This window comes from Zea mays, chromosome 1 (genome assembly GCF_902167145.1).
Source record: "Zea mays cultivar B73 chromosome 1, Zm-B73-REFERENCE-NAM-5.0, whole genome shotgun sequence".
NCBI lineage: Eukaryota > Viridiplantae > Streptophyta > Magnoliopsida > Poales > Poaceae > Zea > Zea mays.
This window is the reverse complement of record NC_050096.1, coordinates 284008886-284027427: the sequence shown is the minus strand read 5'-3', so window position 1 is coordinate 284027427 and position 18542 is coordinate 284008886. Positions and strand designations below refer to the sequence as shown.

The 18542-nt window shown below is 43.9% G+C and overlaps 1 protein-coding gene across 1 annotated transcript; it reads left to right on the top strand.

The window, feature by feature from the left end:
* The first annotated feature begins 1408 nt into the window (after positions 1 to 1408).
* LOC542038 (MADS24) lies at positions 1409 to 10584 on the top strand. Its single transcript, NM_001111679.2, has 8 exons — positions 1409 to 2101; positions 6264 to 6345; positions 8935 to 8996; positions 9098 to 9197; positions 9653 to 9694; positions 9795 to 9836; positions 9998 to 10134; positions 10219 to 10584. The coding sequence occupies exons 1-8, from the start codon at positions 1917 to 1919 to the stop codon at positions 10289 to 10291; spliced, it is 723 nt and encodes a 240-aa protein (NP_001105149.2). The 5' UTR covers positions 1409 to 1916; the 3' UTR covers positions 10292 to 10584.
* Positions 10585 to 18542: the final 7958 nt, after the last annotated feature.

Here is an 18542-nt window from a genome sequence, read left to right as displayed (position 1 = left end):
CTGCAGCTCGACTAGGGCCAAAAAAAAAAGCTCGAGACTCGCGAGCCGGCTCAGGCTCGATCAGACTCGGCTCGGCTCGGTGAGGCTCGCGAGCCTAAACGAGCCCGAGCCGAGCCTAATTGTATGACTCGCTACACTAACGAGCTGAGCCGAGCCGGCTCGGTGAGGCTCGCGAGCCTAAACGAGCCCGAGCCGAGCCTCATTGTATGACTCGCTACACTAACGAGCCGAGCCGAGCCGGCTCGGTGAGGCTCGCGAGCCGGCTCGAGGCTCGGTCCAAACTATTGCATCTATCACCTGTCAGTTGTCAGTTTGTTTATTAGTGTCCAGTCATCTAGATCCAGTGACCAGTGTGTTGTTTTGGTCACAACTCACAAGAAACTAGAGTACAGAGACATAATTTTTTATTATATGGAACATATTGTGCTTAAAATTTGAGCTAATGACCGTAATTACTGTTGTTAAGTACTTGAGTGTACAGGCTCGCGAGCCTATATCGAGCCGAGCCAAGCTTGACTCGTTTCCAGCCCTAAGCTCGGCTGCAAACCAGGTTGTTTGTAGCCCCTCACAAAAAAATATGCCTCATCTGCAGGTCAATAACACAACTAAAACGTTATCTGTTGGACATGCAGGTAGGGTCTATCCTCCTTTTTGTGAGGGGCTGCAAACAGCCTGATTTGCAGCCGGGACTCCAACAAAATTTTTTTCCACGACTACGGCTCGGCCACGGCGCGCGCGCGTGTCAGCATGACGGCCGGAGGGACGAAACCGAGGCGGGGAAAGGACACCGGCGTTGCCGCGTCGCCCGTGGCGACCGCCCGGTCGGGTCGGTGGTGTGGTGGCGGGGTACGTACCGGTAAACAGAGGTGTGCACTACCACTACTGCACTAGCTAGCGCTGGTTCGGTTCGCACTAGCTAGTAGAGGGAATCGAAGGCTGCCCCGCGTTGCGTTGCGTGAGCGCAGGCGCTAGGCGATAGCAGCTCTCTCTCTGCTGGTGCTGGGTGGTGGAGGCGGCTTTCCGGCATTTCGCGCGGCACCACCGCGGGCTCGACACGTCCTGATTCGGGCCCTGTGCACGGCAGCGACCCGGATCTCCGCCTCGGATTCGCCGCCCCGCATCGCCCTCCTCTCGCTCTCGCTCTCGCCCGCTCTCACACGGGTTACGCGGCCGACGACCTCAACGTCTCGTCACCAGGCCAGTCTTTCGATCTCGCCGCGCGCGGCGTCATCTACCGAGTACCGATGGACCGGCCGTCTCGCCGGCAGCGCCGCGGCCATGCATCCGGTCCGGGCCCCTCCGCGGCGACGTCGATGAAGAGGGTTGTGTGTATAGGTACACTACTTGTACTCCCCACGGGGCCAGCTCCACTCGAAATGTGGCGGTATCTGTCGCCTGTCGACCTAACCTATCGTCAGTGCCCTGCGGCCGGTGGAAACGAAACCTAGGAGGAGCCTAGTGGCCACCTAGGGTGAGGAAAACTGAGGACGCGAGGCGAGAGCGAGATCCAATCTGCACCCCCCCACCAAAGAAAGATTCTTCCCCGCCGGCCTCGCTCTCTCAACATCCGTCTCGCTCCTTCCACCCTCGCTGCGCCTCAGGCAGCGAGCGAGCATATAGCAGCCCACCACCCACATGCCGCAGGGCCCTCACCCGTCGAGCCAATTGAGTGGCAGCCAGAAAAACCCAGAGCGCGAGCAGCGAGCGAGCGCGGGCTCCTGTGTGCAGTGTGTCTGCGCTAGAGGGCGAAGGGCACGGACCGCCTTCGTCAATAATTGCGGTACGAACGGGGCAAATCCGTCGTTTAAAGAGGTCGCTGATAGCGCCTGCTGGTGGCGAGAGAGAGAAAGCAGCAGAATCGCTGAGGGATCGTCGATCCGGAGAGGCAAAAAAGCCGAGAGATCAGGCAGGGCACCATGGGGCGCGGGAAGGTGGTGCTGCAGCGGATCGAGAACAAGATCAGCCGGCAGGTGACCTTCGCCAAGCGCCGGAACGGCCTGCTCAAGAAGGCGTACGAGCTCTCCATCCTCTGCGACGCCGAGGTCGCGCTCGTCCTCTTCTCCCACGCCGGCCGCCTCTACCAGTTCTCATCCTCCTCCAAGTAACCATACAAACCCTATTACACATATATTCGCTTCGCTTCGATCCGATTCCCCTCTCTCCTTTTTGTTAGCCACTAATCCTTCGTACGTGTGATTCGATCTGGGTTTTGTTTGCCCGTCCTCATCACGCTTACGTCCTTGCATAAACTCATAGGTGGCGGTGGCGCTTTAATTTGCTGTTTTCCCCCCTTATTCTTTTCTGTTCTATTGGGCAACCAGTACAGCGCGTACACAGTACTCGTATCTTCAGAAGCTAGTAGGTTGCATAGAAAGTCTACAAACGGACGGGGGGGGGGGGGGGGGGGGGGGGGTCCGGGCAAAGGCGACCAGGAGGTCGACACATGTATGCGGTCTACGGTCTACGGTCTGCGTCTCTGTGTGTGTGTCACTCAAGGGAAAAACAAGGGTTTCATTTGATGTGCACCTCATCAGTGTACCTGGCCTGCAAATGTATCAGTTCATGTCCGTGCACATATATGCATTCAACGCAGCTGTTTCAGTATCACGCAGTTCGACTAGAATATATGTGAATATGGTCTTAACATATGCACGCACTTTTCTGAGTTTTTAGTTCGGCAACTACTTCTTTTAATACAATTCTATCCAGCATACTGCATATATACTTCTCTGCACCGTGTTTTTTTAGATATAACATAACGTGATGTTTAGATAATGGGCAAACATATGTATGACATTTTTTTTGAACGGTAATATAAACTGGTATTAGCATATGCATGCACCTTTCCCGATACATTGCTTATTGCAATCATCTTTTTTTTTAAATAATCAATCACGAATATTCGTTCTAGTACTACTCTCTTCTCGCATTATATGTGGCAGTACCAAGTATTATCACATTGTTCCAAAAAAAGGTACTATTATTGCAACAATGTAATGTAAGATGTATCTGCAATTTCTACTCTGTACAAAAACAAAGAGATCTATCCTTAAACCACATCACCTACTTACATATACAACAGTTTCGTATTATAGGGGAGTTGCTCTAAAACCATACAATCAGAAGGGGGAGGGGGGCATTTAAGCTTTTAAAATTAAAAAGAGATAAATTGAGTTGCTATGCCCGATTTTACTTTTTCTGGTACCAATCTTGTTAGCTAACCTGCAAACGGTTCAATAAAGTGATTCCGATTTACTAAAAAATATTTCAGAATATAAATCCAAAACTGTTCTATAAAAATCTAGAACTCAAAAAACACACCCTACTACGCTAGCTATGCATGAATCCATAATTGGTCATCTTGGACAATGGCACATTCACCATAATATAACTTTTGGCTATAGTTTTGTTATGACGTATACAAAAAAAATACTAGCTCCGTTTATAAATATATGACACTGTTGACTTTTTTAAAAAAAACTTTGACCACTCGTCTTATTTAAAATATTTATTCAAAAATATAAAATTTTAAGTCAAATATAAACTACCTTAAGTGATAAAACAAATCACAAAAAAATAATTGATAACTCATTATTTTTTGAATAATAAAACGAGTAGTTAAAGTTTTTTTTAAAAAAAGTCAACGGTGTCATATATTTATGAATGAAGAAAGTAATAAATATATGTTTTATCAAATAATATTTTGGGAATAATCTTAATTATTTGTTTTATTGTTTACGAACTATAAATGTTTTAAAAGTTCTCGATAGTTAAAGTTGTAAAAGTTTAACCCCAAACTTGTCCAAAATGAAAGAATTGTGAAACGAAAGGAGTACTTAGTGAAACATGAAATGTGACAAGTAGCCTATAAGTACACTAGATTTAACACTGAAGTAGGCTATAGTCAATTTGTATTGTGTTCTTTTAGGAATCAATAGCTTTGAGTGATTTTAATTGACTCTCCACTTTTACTACTATGCAATATACTGATCCATATTATAATAAGTACTTTGGTTGCATTTTATTGACTTCTGGTACCATATGCTAGGAAAATAATGGTTCAAATCTATAAACTGTAGACTATGTCAATGTCCTACATGAAAAACAAAACCATACTTGGTTTGTGCTCAAAGAATTCAATTGCCATATCAATGCTGACACTTTCCTTTTACCAATACTTTTTAATTGAAATTGAAGCTGTATTTTATAAAAGTTTAAAATAACCTCTATATATATTAATCCATACATAGTCCAAGCTCCAAATCATATAACCTCACTTGCCTTCTCTCGTCTTATTTAATTAACAACCAACAATCTAGAGGATCCAAAAAAACTTCAATTTGGCTGGATCAAGGCTGACCTACAATACCAAGCCACGCCTTAAACCGATAGGAGCTTATAATTTCGACATAAAATTTATTAATTGAAGGACAAGTGAGGTGACCAGAGATGGTGAATGGTAGCCAATCAAATTTTGCTGCTAAGAACTAGAAAAGGAGCTCTTAACTTCAATTGAGATGAAGTAATCACACAAACCAAAAACATATCAGCCAACCAGTGATCTCATGATTTCAAAATATTCCTAGAACTCACACGGGACCAATAAAACAAATTGCTCACAAATTGGACACCGAAAAGTCCGAATCAGTAAAAAATGTGTCGCTATTCGGTGCTGTTTTCAGTGGCTCGAAATTCAGTTTTCGAATGCGAAATGAACCAAATGGACTCCGATTAAGCTGAAATTTTACAGACACCTTGACAAATGAGCTTCCAAGGTCTACACAAATTTAGAACTCAAACGGATTTGTAAATCAATCGCAGATCAGAAAACACGAACAGACTTGGGTTTTGCCTTTTTGATCAAAACAAGTTCAGATCAATCCACAACAAAAAACCGTGCAAACCAGAGGTTCTTAGCGGTCTAAGGACTGAATTAAACCCAGAGAGAAACCCCAAAACAAATCTCTAATTCAAGAACTCGAAGGTTTTTCCACAATCCAAAGAGAAAAGGAAAGAGAAGAGAGCCAGAACAAAATCGAATCAAAACTGCAGCAAAGACAAAACTGAGCACATGATTCAACAAATCATGTAGATGGATATGGTCACCCTTTTTTTGAATGATGAGGTGAAGATTGCAAAGACACGGAAGTGGAGTTCAAATCAGCTGCAGATCTCAGGCTAAATTACTATAAAAACTAGAGAATGAAACTAGGGTTTTCTAAATAGAAATGAGCTAGCCAAAAAAGAGATAGCCAAAGAGATAGTTGAAACAATCAGTCCACCATTTTATTTATAGAGGGTTATTACTACTTCTTAAACTACTCGGAGATATATAGTCTATCCACTTAGCCGGAACAAAATGGACCAACTCTTGAAATTTTGGTCTGATGGCTACACGCTCTACAAAACGTTGCTTCGCCTGGACGCACCTTCACGATGACGCCACGTGTCGCCTACAATTCTCGCCGGAACCGGCACCACCGAGTTGAGGCCCAAACTCAGCAAACCTGCCATCCGAAACACTGGTTGTTTTTTTGAGGCTCAACTATCAAACCGCCGCGAGTAGCACACTGCATGTGCATCCCCCACGTCCTAGACACGTGTCTCGCCAATCTTCGATCGCGCCGACGACACGATCCGCTCCGCCACGTCATCGCGTGAGTGCGTATCCTATGTGTCAGCCACCACGGCTAGTCACCTGGCGACTCTGGTCCCTCGGTCAAGTCCTAACGCTCGTCCTTCTTCACCCCCGGCCCATGTATGAACCCGCATGATTTTCACCTTCATCGTCTACCACCATATTTGTGCTCCACAGCTACACACGACAAGCTGACATACATGGTTGTACAAATAACTCACGCCTCGGTTAGTCCACGACTCAACCCGAGACACTACCTATTAATAACCACTCATCATTAACTCGAACCACAATAGACAAATCGATCTTGTGTTCGCAATAATAGACCTTTAACTTGCTCAAGTGATAAATTTCAGAAGTATGATGAGTGTAGCTGATGCTTAATTCAAATTCCATTGAATCAATTCTTGGAAGCGCCTAACCTCCAATCAAATGAAGAGGCAGAATAATCGAATTATTTAATTAGAAAGGCATAATGAACAGAAACAATGTTTTCCTTTTGCTAGAAGCGTTATACAGCTGGCATGGTTTCTAGTCTCTTCATGACTTTTTGTCTCTCTCTCTCTATAAAGGCATCACTTATTCATGGCATCACTTATTCATTATTTTATTGCCTTAATATCAGTCTGCTTAAGACTCTAGAGCGGTACCAGAGGTACATCTATGCTTCAGCCGATGCTGCAGTGCCATCTAGCGATCAGATGCAGGTGCGAGGACTATCTATTTTACTACTATTGCAAACTTTTATTATTAACATTGTGCACTCTTCAGGTTTAACTAAGATTGTACACTCTAGCGATCAGATCATACCACTTTTTTTTTATCATGTGTATTTCTCATAACAGCCTGGTTTTACTAACATTGTTCAAGTTCTGAAACTATACATACCAGGTCAATAGTTTCTTCAAATACGACCAATTGTCCCCGACTAAATACCCTTCATGTAAAAGGTCCTTTAGCTGAGTTGGTTAGATAGTCTAAGTAGCATTCTTCAGATTCTAAGTTGATTTAAGAGTTTTCTTAACCCATATGTGATGATTTTCCTTTTAATATAATGTCTGGTGGTTGTCTTACCCCTGTATGTCGAGTTTTTTTAAATACCCATAATAACAAACCTATAGGTTTATTATTATTTTCTTATTATTCATCATTGTTTTGTCGAGAAAACAATTGATCATCAAACTGTGCATTTCTACTTAATATTTCATTTCTGAAGCAATGATTTTCATAAAAATAGGTTCAGTATAAAACTAAGTACTAGTGAAATACTATCTCTCAACTTATTTAATTTTGTTGTACAAGATCTATTGTTACGCCTTTTGTCCCAATCCTTAACGGCGAAAGGATCTCTAGTGTAATGGTTAAGACTTACGAGTAGCACCTCCAGGTCCTGGATTTGATCCCCTCGGGGACGAATTTCGGGTTTGGTTAAAAAATCCACTCGTTGTGTCTCACCCACTCTCGGGGATCGATATCCTGCGCGTCCCCCTCCGACCCAGCCGTTACAGAGTGGACGGTTGATCGGTCCGTAAGTAATGGAGGCCAGAGTTCGGGAGTTTTCTTGGCCAGGACTATATTTCGGTATCTTCTTAATATAATACCGGGAGGACGGTCTTTCACTCCCGGCCGAGTTTGTCCCAATCTTTAATTACACAAGTCAAACGCGCTAGAAAACTGCTGTTGTTTTAATGCATAAGAGTCTTCTTGAAGATTGTTGTTGTTTTAATGCAAGAGAGTCTTCTTGAAGATCAACCAATGCACTGATGATCTATCAATTGACAGTACAGTCATGAAGTGCAAAAATCTGAATAGTTTCAGTTTGTTTGGATTTTGGACAGCTGGTCTAGAACTATATCCTCACAAAAATAAGGAACCATGAGAAACATTGAAAGAAATTGCAATATTTGCTATATAACTGAAGAAAAAAAAGTTTGTACTGTGTCAGACATCAAGTGTGAGGTGCACTGGCCCAGTTCATGAGTTTTATGCTAGCCCGTCATGGTGGCAGTACTTGAATGAGTGTTCCAGCACACCTTAAAAAATTTACTGGAATGTTTCTTGATCCATGTTGTCCATGTCATTAACATTACTTTAAATTATTCAGTAGTTTGGCTAGTTGCAAATCCAATGAAGCATCCAGCAGGTGCACGGCAAATAATAAACTGGCTATATATTATCTGCATGTATTCATATTAGGAAATTGCATAAAGTTAAACTATGGTAAACACTATCTGTACCAATTTTCAAATATTTCGCCAATGCCGTGCTATGAACAGGCCCCGTCATAGTGACAAGCAATTGTTAGACTTGTAGTACTTGCTTTATGCTGTACTAGTGGTAAGATAAATTTCTACATACAGCTATCTTATTGTATGTATTTTACTAAGAACGGTATATGGTACTAGATTAATAACACCTACATCTTTTGATGGTGATATGTAAACATCATCATTGTAAAGTACATGCAATCCATCTGTTAAAATACTGACCACTATTTTTTCTGAAAAAGATTTTATCGTCAATAGTTCATAACAAAAACTATTAGGGCACCAAGGAAATACTGAAGTTTCACATGAATCTATTATTTTTACAGAATAATGTAGGGATAAAGGGAAAAAAACCTGCAATCCAGAGAACCTATGTTTCTTTTTAGAAGCAGGTCAAGACCGGGGCTAAAATTCGTTTCTACAAGTAGTCGAATTTAGGACATGAGGACCTCCTAATTAACTTAGCTAGAGGCCGTTTTGCTTTTTTAAAGAAGTGGGCCATATATTCCTCATGTATATATTCTCATATAGATTTGCTATCATATAATATAACTATAAAAGAATCATGGTAAAATGTATACTGAAAGGATTAGTATAAATTGAAAGAGTTAAATGCATGAATGGTGTTTAAACTTGTCAAAGGATGTCACTTAGGTCCACGAATTTTAAAATAATATTTCTAGGTTCTTTAATTTGTTAAGTGGCACACCGTAGTGGCCGGTATAGTATAGTAATGGATATGTGATGCAACATTTTATAAGTTTAGGGATGCGTGGTATATCACTTAATAAGTTTAAGGAGCTAGAAATGTATTTTCAAAGTTCGTGGACATAAGTGACAGTGGATCTAGGTGACACTCCTTGACAAGTTTAGGGACCACCGATGCATTTAACTCTAAATTAAATATAGTAGATGAGACATGTTAAATAACATGAATGTTTTGAATATCACATTTAGATAGTTTAGCTGCAGACCGTATGGAGACTTTTGGGATTTTCTCCATCCAGTGTCTAATATCTGAAAGTGCAGAATAACTATCAAGAATATGTGAAGCTGAAGGCACGAGTTGAGGTTTTACAGCACTCACAAAGGTACGATATTTCCGTAAGTTCGCTCCTATTTTTCCTCGGTATGGTTCTACTCCAGTATTTGCTTTGTTTTGGTAAACAAAGTACTGGTGAACCCGCTGCAGGAATCTTCTTGGTGAAGATCTGGCCCTACTTAGCCCAAGTGAACTTGACCAGCTTGAGAATCAAGTAGACAAGACCTTGAAGCAAATAAGATCAAGAAAGGTAAAGTAAGAGAAGGTATTCAGCCATTCAGGATGAATGAGGTCAATGGTATTTTGTGCACAACAGAACTATAGCGAACAATAATTCATGCCATGGCACTTTCCTAGTTTATATCTCGACCAATAATCCATGATATTGCAATTGTAAATGCATTGATTATTTATTCAATAAATTACTAGATTAATCTCACTTGAAAAGACAGGGTGCCGTGGTTACGTTGATTTGTGCTACTTTCGTTTTAGTTGAAATTTGGAAACGTAGAAATAAAAAAAATCGAGGTGTATACAATTTAGGAGGCATTTAACTGGTATTTAAAACTTAGATTGTGCTGCAATTTACCATTCTTGTAATTTAGTATTAAAAGGCTATTCCTGTTTTCTCCTGAAATTCGGAATGCCGCACCATGTTTCTATCCAAGTAACTCCTTTATGCATGTCTTCATTTGGGTTTGGCAGACTCAAGTGTTACTTGATGAACTTTGTGACTTAAAGAGAAAGGTAATATCACTGCAGAAATGTTACTATGACTCTCTGTTTCAATACAGAAAATCAGAAATCCAATAATATATGCCTGAGCATCCGGCCTCATCTCTTGCAGGAACAAATGCTGCAAGATGCAAACAGGGTTCTGAAAAGGAAGGTAAGTGACAACTGAACTGGAAAACTCGTAGACGGACGGTTAGCACTTAGCACAGTAGCTACTTCTGCATTTGTCACCACACTTTTGAAGCTAAACCAATGGTGCCAACTCTCTTTTGCTTTTTTGTCGAATCGTTTATTGTTGGGCCACTATTGTTTCAGCTGGGCGAGTTTGAGGCAGAGGCGGCTTCTCCCCCGCAGTTAGCGTGGCAAGGCGAAGGCGGCATGTTGTCCCATGACCCTCCACAGCCAGAACACTTCTTCCAGGCTCTGGAGAGCAACCCATGTCTGCAACCTACGTAATTCGTCGCGCTCTCTCTCACACACGCACGCACACAAAGTTGTCTTCGTGTCTGAATCCTGCACTACTTCCGTTTATGCAGATACCATACGATGGACATGAACCAGCAGCCAGTGCCAGCGCCGGGCGGCTGCTATCCTGCATGGATGTCTTAGCCAGTGCTTCATTCCATTGCCTTGAGAAGTGTCCTGACCTTCACAGATCCCTACGAGCTTTATTACTGCTTTTGCCTGCCCCTTTGCTGCTTGCGGTGCTTACTGAACTGTCCAAATGACCACATGGTCATATATAGGTTATTGCTGTCTTTATCTTATGTTGATCACGGCCTGCTCAGCTGCTTTAGCGCCATGCAAAATGGCTTGGGCGATGCACGCTTGAATGGGTCGAACTGCTTATGTTTTGGGAGTATAAATCACTTAGCAATAAGCATTGGCATGTCCTCTGTCTCAAATACAAGTACACTTTACTGTTACTAACTAGATACTACTAATTCTCACCAAATATGCTAACAAACATAAATCTTAAAAATTATCATAAAAAATTAGAAATGTCATAACATTTAGTTTGGTATACTCTAATTATCATCGCTAATATATAATAGCTATTATCATTAAGAAAGATAGATAAATAACCCTATAATTTTTATGTAAATTAAACATGTTTGAGGCTAGAATGATAATTCAAAGTAACCCTAAAATTTTGCTTCTAAATTACTCATCTCTGTCATGATAAAATACAATTCAAAGTAACCTCTAACTTTATATCTGAATTACCAAAACTTTGCAATTATGAAAGATATAAACTTCTGATGTTTTTTTTATAAATTGTCATGCTTTATGATTACGAAAGTTAATGCAAAATAACTACATCTAATTTTTTGATATATACCATTATAAAAGATAATATGAAGTAGCATATTTCAATTTGCATCTAAATTATCCACCTCAACCATTATAAAAATAAACATTTTTTCTTCAATCTACATGTAAATACTAATATAAGATATTGATGACAACAAATATGACCAGACAACAAAAGTATTACCAAAAAGTCAAATGTGATTGAAAAGGATCAAATTTGGTCTAGAAGTGAGCATTCTCAATTGAAGTGTGGTCCACCCCAAGTGTACAAGCATTCATCTTAAGTGGTGTCGTCTTTTGTGGAAGTTGATGACAAAGGGGAAGAATTAGGATACAAAAGATATGTATTGGTCATCGGAAGGACAAGATTAAACAATTGAAGGGGATAATTCTTTTTAGTAGCACATAAGTAGTAGGAGCAAGCTCATAAACCTTGCAATAGTTACATTTGTGATGTGCACTACATATGTTTGTTTGCACTTGAGTTTTATTTCGAGATGTATAAATTGCTTGTGTGTGGTGTGTTCTACACATAAGCTTTATTGTGACTTGACTCTAGTTGGTTTTAAGTGGTTTGAAGAGCTTTGTCTTTGGTGTTTTTGTTGTCAGGTAGTAATTAGAGGCATTTTCTTTTAGTGTTGATATCATATGGTAATATAGTGTATTTGTATGTCTAGTTAATAATGGTTCTCCATATGGGTGTTTCAAGTGGATTTCACACTAGAGAGGTACATTTCTACCTCTAACACCTTAGAATCTCTTGGAAGTAGTAAATCTCCCATAATTTAAATATCCATGCATACTCACTGAAAGGATCACGATGCCTAAGAGGGGGTGAATTGGGCCTTTCTAAAATTCCAACAAAAATTAAACCCTAAGTATGAGCCTAACTTCATCCAAACTACTAGCCTTAAGTAAAAGCTACGAGATAGACAACAACCCTAAGTCATTATTAAAAATACTAACTAAGCAAAATACACAAAGCAAAATACTCAAAGTAAATGCGGAAAGTAAAGTAGGTACAAGAAGACTCCTCCAATTTTTTCCTGGAGTATCGAAGAGTCGGCATTCTTCCCTAGTCCTCGTTGGTGCACCAACACAAGGATATCGCTCTCCCTTGGTCCTCGTAAGAACCAAGTGCTCACTATGAGATGATCATTTGCCTATCCGGTGTGGTGGATCCCTCACGACCGTGTACAATCTCTAAGTCGGGTCACCAACAGATCCTCTAGGGTGATCATCAAGATTAACAAGTCATAGACTTTCACTTGACCAAGAGAAGCCTAATGCATGTGGTGTGTGCTTTAGGTGGCTCTCAAGCGCACTAATGAGGTGCTAACATGGGATTATGATTTTGCTAATCACCTCATTATGCTTTGTGGACTTGCAATGCTCTAGCAATGACTGCAAGTGTATTGGGGGCAGCGAGACACTCATAATGGTTGGTAGAGGGGTATAAATACACCCACCAACCAAAAATAGCCGTTATTGTACGCTACTACATATGGGTGCACCGGACAGTCCGGTGCGCCAATGGTGTGCATCCAACAGCTAGTTTTGACAGCTAGTCGTTGCTCTGACAGTGCACCGGACAGTCCGGTGCCTGGCTAAAAATCGAGCTAGTGAACAGCGTGCTCTCGGGTTTCTTTGGGGCAGAAGTCTGCTCCCTGGGCACTCTTGGGCCCACTGTCATGAGAAGCACCTGACAGTCCGGTGCCCCTTTGTCGGTACCCTAAAACTATGGTACCCCCTGCTACTGTACAAAGATGAAGAACCCATGCGGCTATCCCTTAGTCGTGTGGTAGAAGTGCTGTGTGTGGGACCAAGCCACGACTCGCCCCAATCTCAGGTGGCTATTCTGGGTCCACAGCAGCGCCCCGACTCCACCACATGGGCGAGTCCGGAGCCGCCACGTGTCCAGAGAAGGTGATATACTCCAAGGCATCAACAGTAGGTTCGGACCCCCCCCGAAAGAGCGCTGGACCCCCGAATATACAGTCTGGACCCCCAAGGTTGGTCCTGGACCCCGGGATATACAATCCAGACCCCCAAGGTTGGTCCTGGACCTCCACGTGTGCAAGCTGGACCCCTGGAATGGGATCCGGACCCCCCCGTATGGGGTCCGGGTCGCCCACAGGGGGGTCCCAAGGTCCCAGGACAGAATGCACTCGAACCTTGAACAGGACCCAGGCGGGGGTCCGGTACCGACACGTGTCCAGACCTAGTCTGGTGCGGACCTGTCCGCATACGCTTCTGCTCCCCGCCCAGGCGGAGACCCGATGCTGCCACATGGCCTACTGCGCGTGACATAAGCCAGCGGGCGGGGCCTGACGTAAGGCCTCCGGGTAACGCGCCCCTTGCATTTATTGCGGATAAGGCACACCGCCTGTCCATCCCGCTGACAGGCGGTGTGCAGACTCCGCATTTAATGAGACATGTCCATTCCGCATGCGGCGTGCCTGTCCATTCCACTGGCAGGCGATGTGCCGCCTCCGCATTTAACAAGACCTATCCATTCCGCTGGCAGGCAGCGACCTGTCCATCCCACAGGCGGCATGCCTGTCCGTTCCATTGGCAGACTGCACGCCCATACTGCAGCGTGCACCACGCCCATCATTACTCGTACGTTACCAAGGAAGCTGCTGCTGCATGTCAACACTGCGCGTGCTGTGGATAACATGGGCCTGGAGATTGCACAGACGTCACCTGCAATAGTTGCTCTAGATATCCCTTCCATTATGTTTCTGGGCCCACATGTCGGGGCTCGGCATCCTTGTATGTGCCTCCCTTGAGCTATAAAAGGGAAGGCACACGATGTTACAAGGCAAGTCACTCAGACTCACTTAGACCCTCGGGAAGTTCTCCAAGCTCTCGAGCATCAGCAATACCACACACAGTGGAGTAGGGTATTATGCTCCGGCGGCCCGAACCACTCTAAATCCTTGTGTTCTCGTGTGTTCCTACACCTTCCGATAACAGACAAAACGCTTAGGCCCCCTCCTCATCTTAGGATTTAGGGCGGGTGCATTCCGCCATCCGGCCGGAGATTTCCAATCTGAGAGCACCTAGAGGGGGGGTGAATAGGTGATCCTGTGAAACTTAAACTTATAGCCACAAAAACTTGTTAAGTGTTAGCACAATAATCGCTAAGTGGCTAGAGAGAAGGTCTTGCACAATACGATAATCACAAAGAATTCAACACAGAGAAGACACAGTGATTTATCCCGTGGTTCGGCCAAGTACAAAACTTGCCTACTCCACGTTGTGGCGTCCCAACGGACGAGAGTTGCACTCAACTCCTCTCAAGTGATCCAATGATCAACTTGAATACCACAGTGTTATGCTTTTCTTTTCTTATCCCGTTCGCGAGGAATCTCCACAACTTGGAGCCTCTCGCCCTTACACTTTTGATGTTCACAAAGAATCACGGAGTAAGGAAGGGAAGCAACACACACAAATCCACAGCAAAATGCGCACACACACGGCCACGAATCGAGCTCAAAAGACTATCTCAAAGTTCTCACTAGAACGGAGCTCGAATCACTGAGAATGACAAACGAATGCGCAAAGACTGAGTGTGGATGATCAAGAATGCTCTAAGGTTGCTTGGTGTGCTCCTCCATGCGCCTAGGGTCTCTTTTATAGCCCCAAGGCAGCTAGGAGCCGTTGAGAGCAAAAAGGCTGATCTTGCCTTCTGTCATCGGATACACCGGACAGTCTGGTGCACACCGGACACTGTCCGGTGCCCGATCTCCTTCCTAAAATGGCGCAGCCGACCGTTGGCCGCCAGAGAGCCGTTGGCGCACCGGACATGTCCGGTGCACACCGGACAGTCCGGTGCCCCCTTCTAGCCGTTGGCTCGGCCACGTGTCCCGCGCAGATCGTGCGGCCGACCGTTGGCCCGGCCGACCGTTGGCTCACCGGACAGTCCGGTGCACACCGGACAGTCCGGTGAATTTTAGCCGTACGCCGTCGGCGAATTCCCGAGAGTGGCCACTTCGCTCGAGGCAGCCTGGCGCACCGGACACTGTCCGGTGCACCACCGGACAGTCCGGTGCCCCAGACCGAAACAGCCTTTTTGGCTGTACACAGCCAACTCTTCTCTTTTCTTCTTCTTTCTGTTTCTGATACTTAGACAAGTATATTAGTACACAAAACCAATGTACTAAGACTTAGAAACATACCTTTGCTCTTGATTTGCACTTTGTCCATTCATGGGCATAGATTTACATTTAAGCACTTGTGTTGGCATTCAATCACCAAAATACTTAGAAATGGCCCAAGGGCACATTTCCCTTTCAATCTCCCCCTTTTTGGTGATTTATGCCAACACAACATAAACCAACTAGAACAAGTGCAAAATCACTTCAAATAAAACTCAAATTTATTTTGATTCAATTTTGGCATATATGGATCATCCTTTGCCACCACTTGGTTTGTTTTTGCAAATCAAACTCAAATCTCTATCTCTAAGTTAAACACACATGTTGAAGCAAAAAGAGAGTCATTCCAAAAGAGATTGATCAAAGATTTCAAAAAACTCCCCCTTTTTTTCCATAATCAACATTTCTCCCCACGAGAAGCCAACTTTTGACAAGAGAGACAATAAAAGAGTTTTGACAACACAAAAGCTCTATTCTACTATTTTCAAAGTTTCTCAAGTGGTAGCTGATCCATTTATCACTTTGGCCTTTATTTTCTCCCCTTTGGCATCAAGCACCAAAACGAGATCAATCTTGGCCCTTTAACCTCATTGCCTCACCAAATTCTTCAATTAAGAGCAAAATAGGCAATAAGAGTTTAAAGATGAACTTGGAAAAGTTACTCTTTTCATTGGAGTGCAGTGGAAGTCTTGCATGGTCCAAGTCCACCTTTTCCCTTTCAATCCTTCTTTGAGACTAAAGCATCAAACTCAAGCACAGGGTTAGTCTCAAAGGGTCAAGTTGTAACACATCTCCCCCTAAACATGTGCATCACTTGGCAACGGACGTGTGAGGTCCAGGGAGTGCTTGTACAACTTAAATCAACCATAATAAGCAACAAAATGCATAAGGAAAATGATCAAAGGCATAAACACATGTATGCTACACTTCAATCCAAGTTCCGCGAATCTAAGACATTTAGCTCACTACGCAGCCTGCAAAAGGTCTTCTCATCTAGAGGCTTGGTAAAGATATCGGCTAGCTGGTTCTCGGTGCTAACATGAAACACTTCGATATCTCCCTTTTGCTGGTGGTCTCTCAGAAAGTGATGCCGGATGTCAATGTGCTTTGTGCGGCTGTGTTCAACAGGATTTTCCGCCATGCGGATAGCACTCTCATTGTCACATAGGAGTGGGACTTTGCTCAGATTGTAGCCAAAGTCCCTGAGGGTTTGCCTCATCCAAAGTAGTTGCGCGCAACACTGTCCTGCGGCAACGTACTCGGCCTCAGCGGTGGATAGGGCAATGGAGGTTTGTTTCTTAGAGTTCCATGACACCAGGGACCTTCCTAAGAATTGGCACGTCCCCGATGTACTCTTCCTATCGACCTTACATCCAGCATAGTCGGAATCTGAGTATCCAACCAAGTCAAAGGTAGACCCCTTTGGATACCAGAGCCCGAAGCAAGGCGTAGCAACCAAATATCTAAGAATTCGCTTCACCGCCACCAAGTGACACTCCTTAGGATCGGATTGAAATCTGGCACACATGCATACGCTAAGCATAATATCCGGTCTACTAGCACATAAATAAAGTAAAGACCCTATCATGGACCGGTATGCTTTTTGATCAATGGACTTACCTCCTTTGTTGAGGTCGGTGTGTCCGTCGGTCCCCATCGGAGTCTTTGCGGGCTTGGCGTCCTTCATCCCAAACCGCTTTAGCAGATCTTGCGTGTACTTCGTTTGGGAGATGAAGGTGCCGTCTTTGAGTTGCTTCACTTGGAACCCAAGGAAGTAGTTCAACTCGCCCATCATCGACATCTCGAATTTCTGTGTCATCACCCTGCTAAACTCTTCACAAGACTTTTGGTTAGTAGAACCAAATATTATGTCATCGACATAAATTTGGCACACAAACAAATCACCATCACATGTCTTAGTAAAAAGAGTTGGATCGGCTTTCCCAACCTTGAAAGCATTAACAATTAGAAAGTCTCTAAGGCATTCATACCATGCTCTTGGGGCTTGCTTAAGTCCATAGAGAGCCTTAGAGAGCTTACACACGTGGTCGGGGTACCGTTCATCCTCGAAGCCAGGGGGTTGCTCCACGTACACCTCCTCCTTGATTGGCCCGTTGAGGAAAGTGCTCTTCACATCCATTTGGAACAACCTGAAAGAATGGTGAGCGGCATATGCTAGCAAGATACGAATTGATTCTAGCCTAGCCACAGGAGCAAATGTTTCCTCAAAGTCCAAACCTGCGACTTGGGCATAACCTTTTGCCACAAGTCGAGCCTTGTTCCTCGTCACCACCCCGTGCTCGTCTTGTTTGTTGCGGAACACCCACTTGGTTCCCACAACGTTTTGCTTGGGACGAGGCACCAGCGTCCAAACTTCATTTCTCTTGAAGTTGTTGAGCTCCTCCTGCATGGCCAATACCCAGTCCGGATCTAGCAAGGCCTCCTCTACCCTGAAAGGCTCAATAGAAGAGACAAAGGAGTAGTGCTCACAAAAATTAACTAATCGAGATCGAGTAGTTACTCCCTTGCTAATGTCACCCAGAATTTGGTCGACGGGATGATCCCTTTGAATCATCGCTCGAACTTGGGTTGGAGGTGCCGGTTGTGCTTCTTCCTCCATCACATGATCATCTTGTGCTCCCCCTTGATCACACTCCTCTTGATGAACCTGTTCATCGTTTTGAGTTGGGGGATGCATCATTGTTGAGGAATAAGGTTGATCTTGCTCCAATTGTTCCTGTGGTCGCACATCACCAATCGCCATGGTTCGTATAGCGGCCGTCGGAACATCTTCTTCATCTACATCATCACAATCAACAACTTGCTCTCTTGGAGAGCCATTAGTCTCATCAAATACAACGTCGCTAGAGACTTCAACCAAACCCGATGATTTGTTGAAGACTCTATACGCCTTTGTATTTGAGTCATAACCTAACAAAAACCCTTCTACAACTTTGGGAGCAAACTTAGAATTTCTACCCTTCTTTACTAGAATGTAGCACTTGCTCCCAAATACACGAAAGTAAGATACATTGGGTTTGTTACCGATTAGTAGCTCATACGAAGTCTTCTTGAGGAGGCGATGAAGGTAGACCCTGTTGATGGCGTGGCAAGCCGTGTTCACGGCTTCCGACCAGAAACGCTCGAGGGTCTTGAATTCTCCAAGCATCGTCCTTGCCATATCGATTAGCGTCCTGTTCTTCCTCTCAACCACACCATTTTGCTGTGGTGTGTAGGGAGCGGAGAACTCGTGCTTGATCCCTTCCTCCTCAAGGAACTCCTCCACTTGAAGGTTCTTGAACTCGGACCCGTTGTCGCTCCTTATCTTCTTCACCTTGAGCTCAAACTCATTTTGAGCTCTCCTGAGGAAGCGCTTGAGGGTC

Coding starts and splice junctions, on each gene's coding strand:
- LOC542038 (NM_001111679.2), top strand. CDS start 1,917: ATGGGGCGCGGGAAGGTGGTGCTGCAGCGGATCGAGAACAAGATCAGC. Junction 6,346..8,934: donor CATCTAGCGATCAGATGCAG/GTGCGAGGACTA, acceptor CTGAAAGTGCAG/AATAACTATCAAGAATATGT. Junction 9,837..9,997: donor ACAGGGTTCTGAAAAGGAAG/GTAAGTGACAAC, acceptor CTATTGTTTCAG/CTGGGCGAGTTTGAGGCAGA.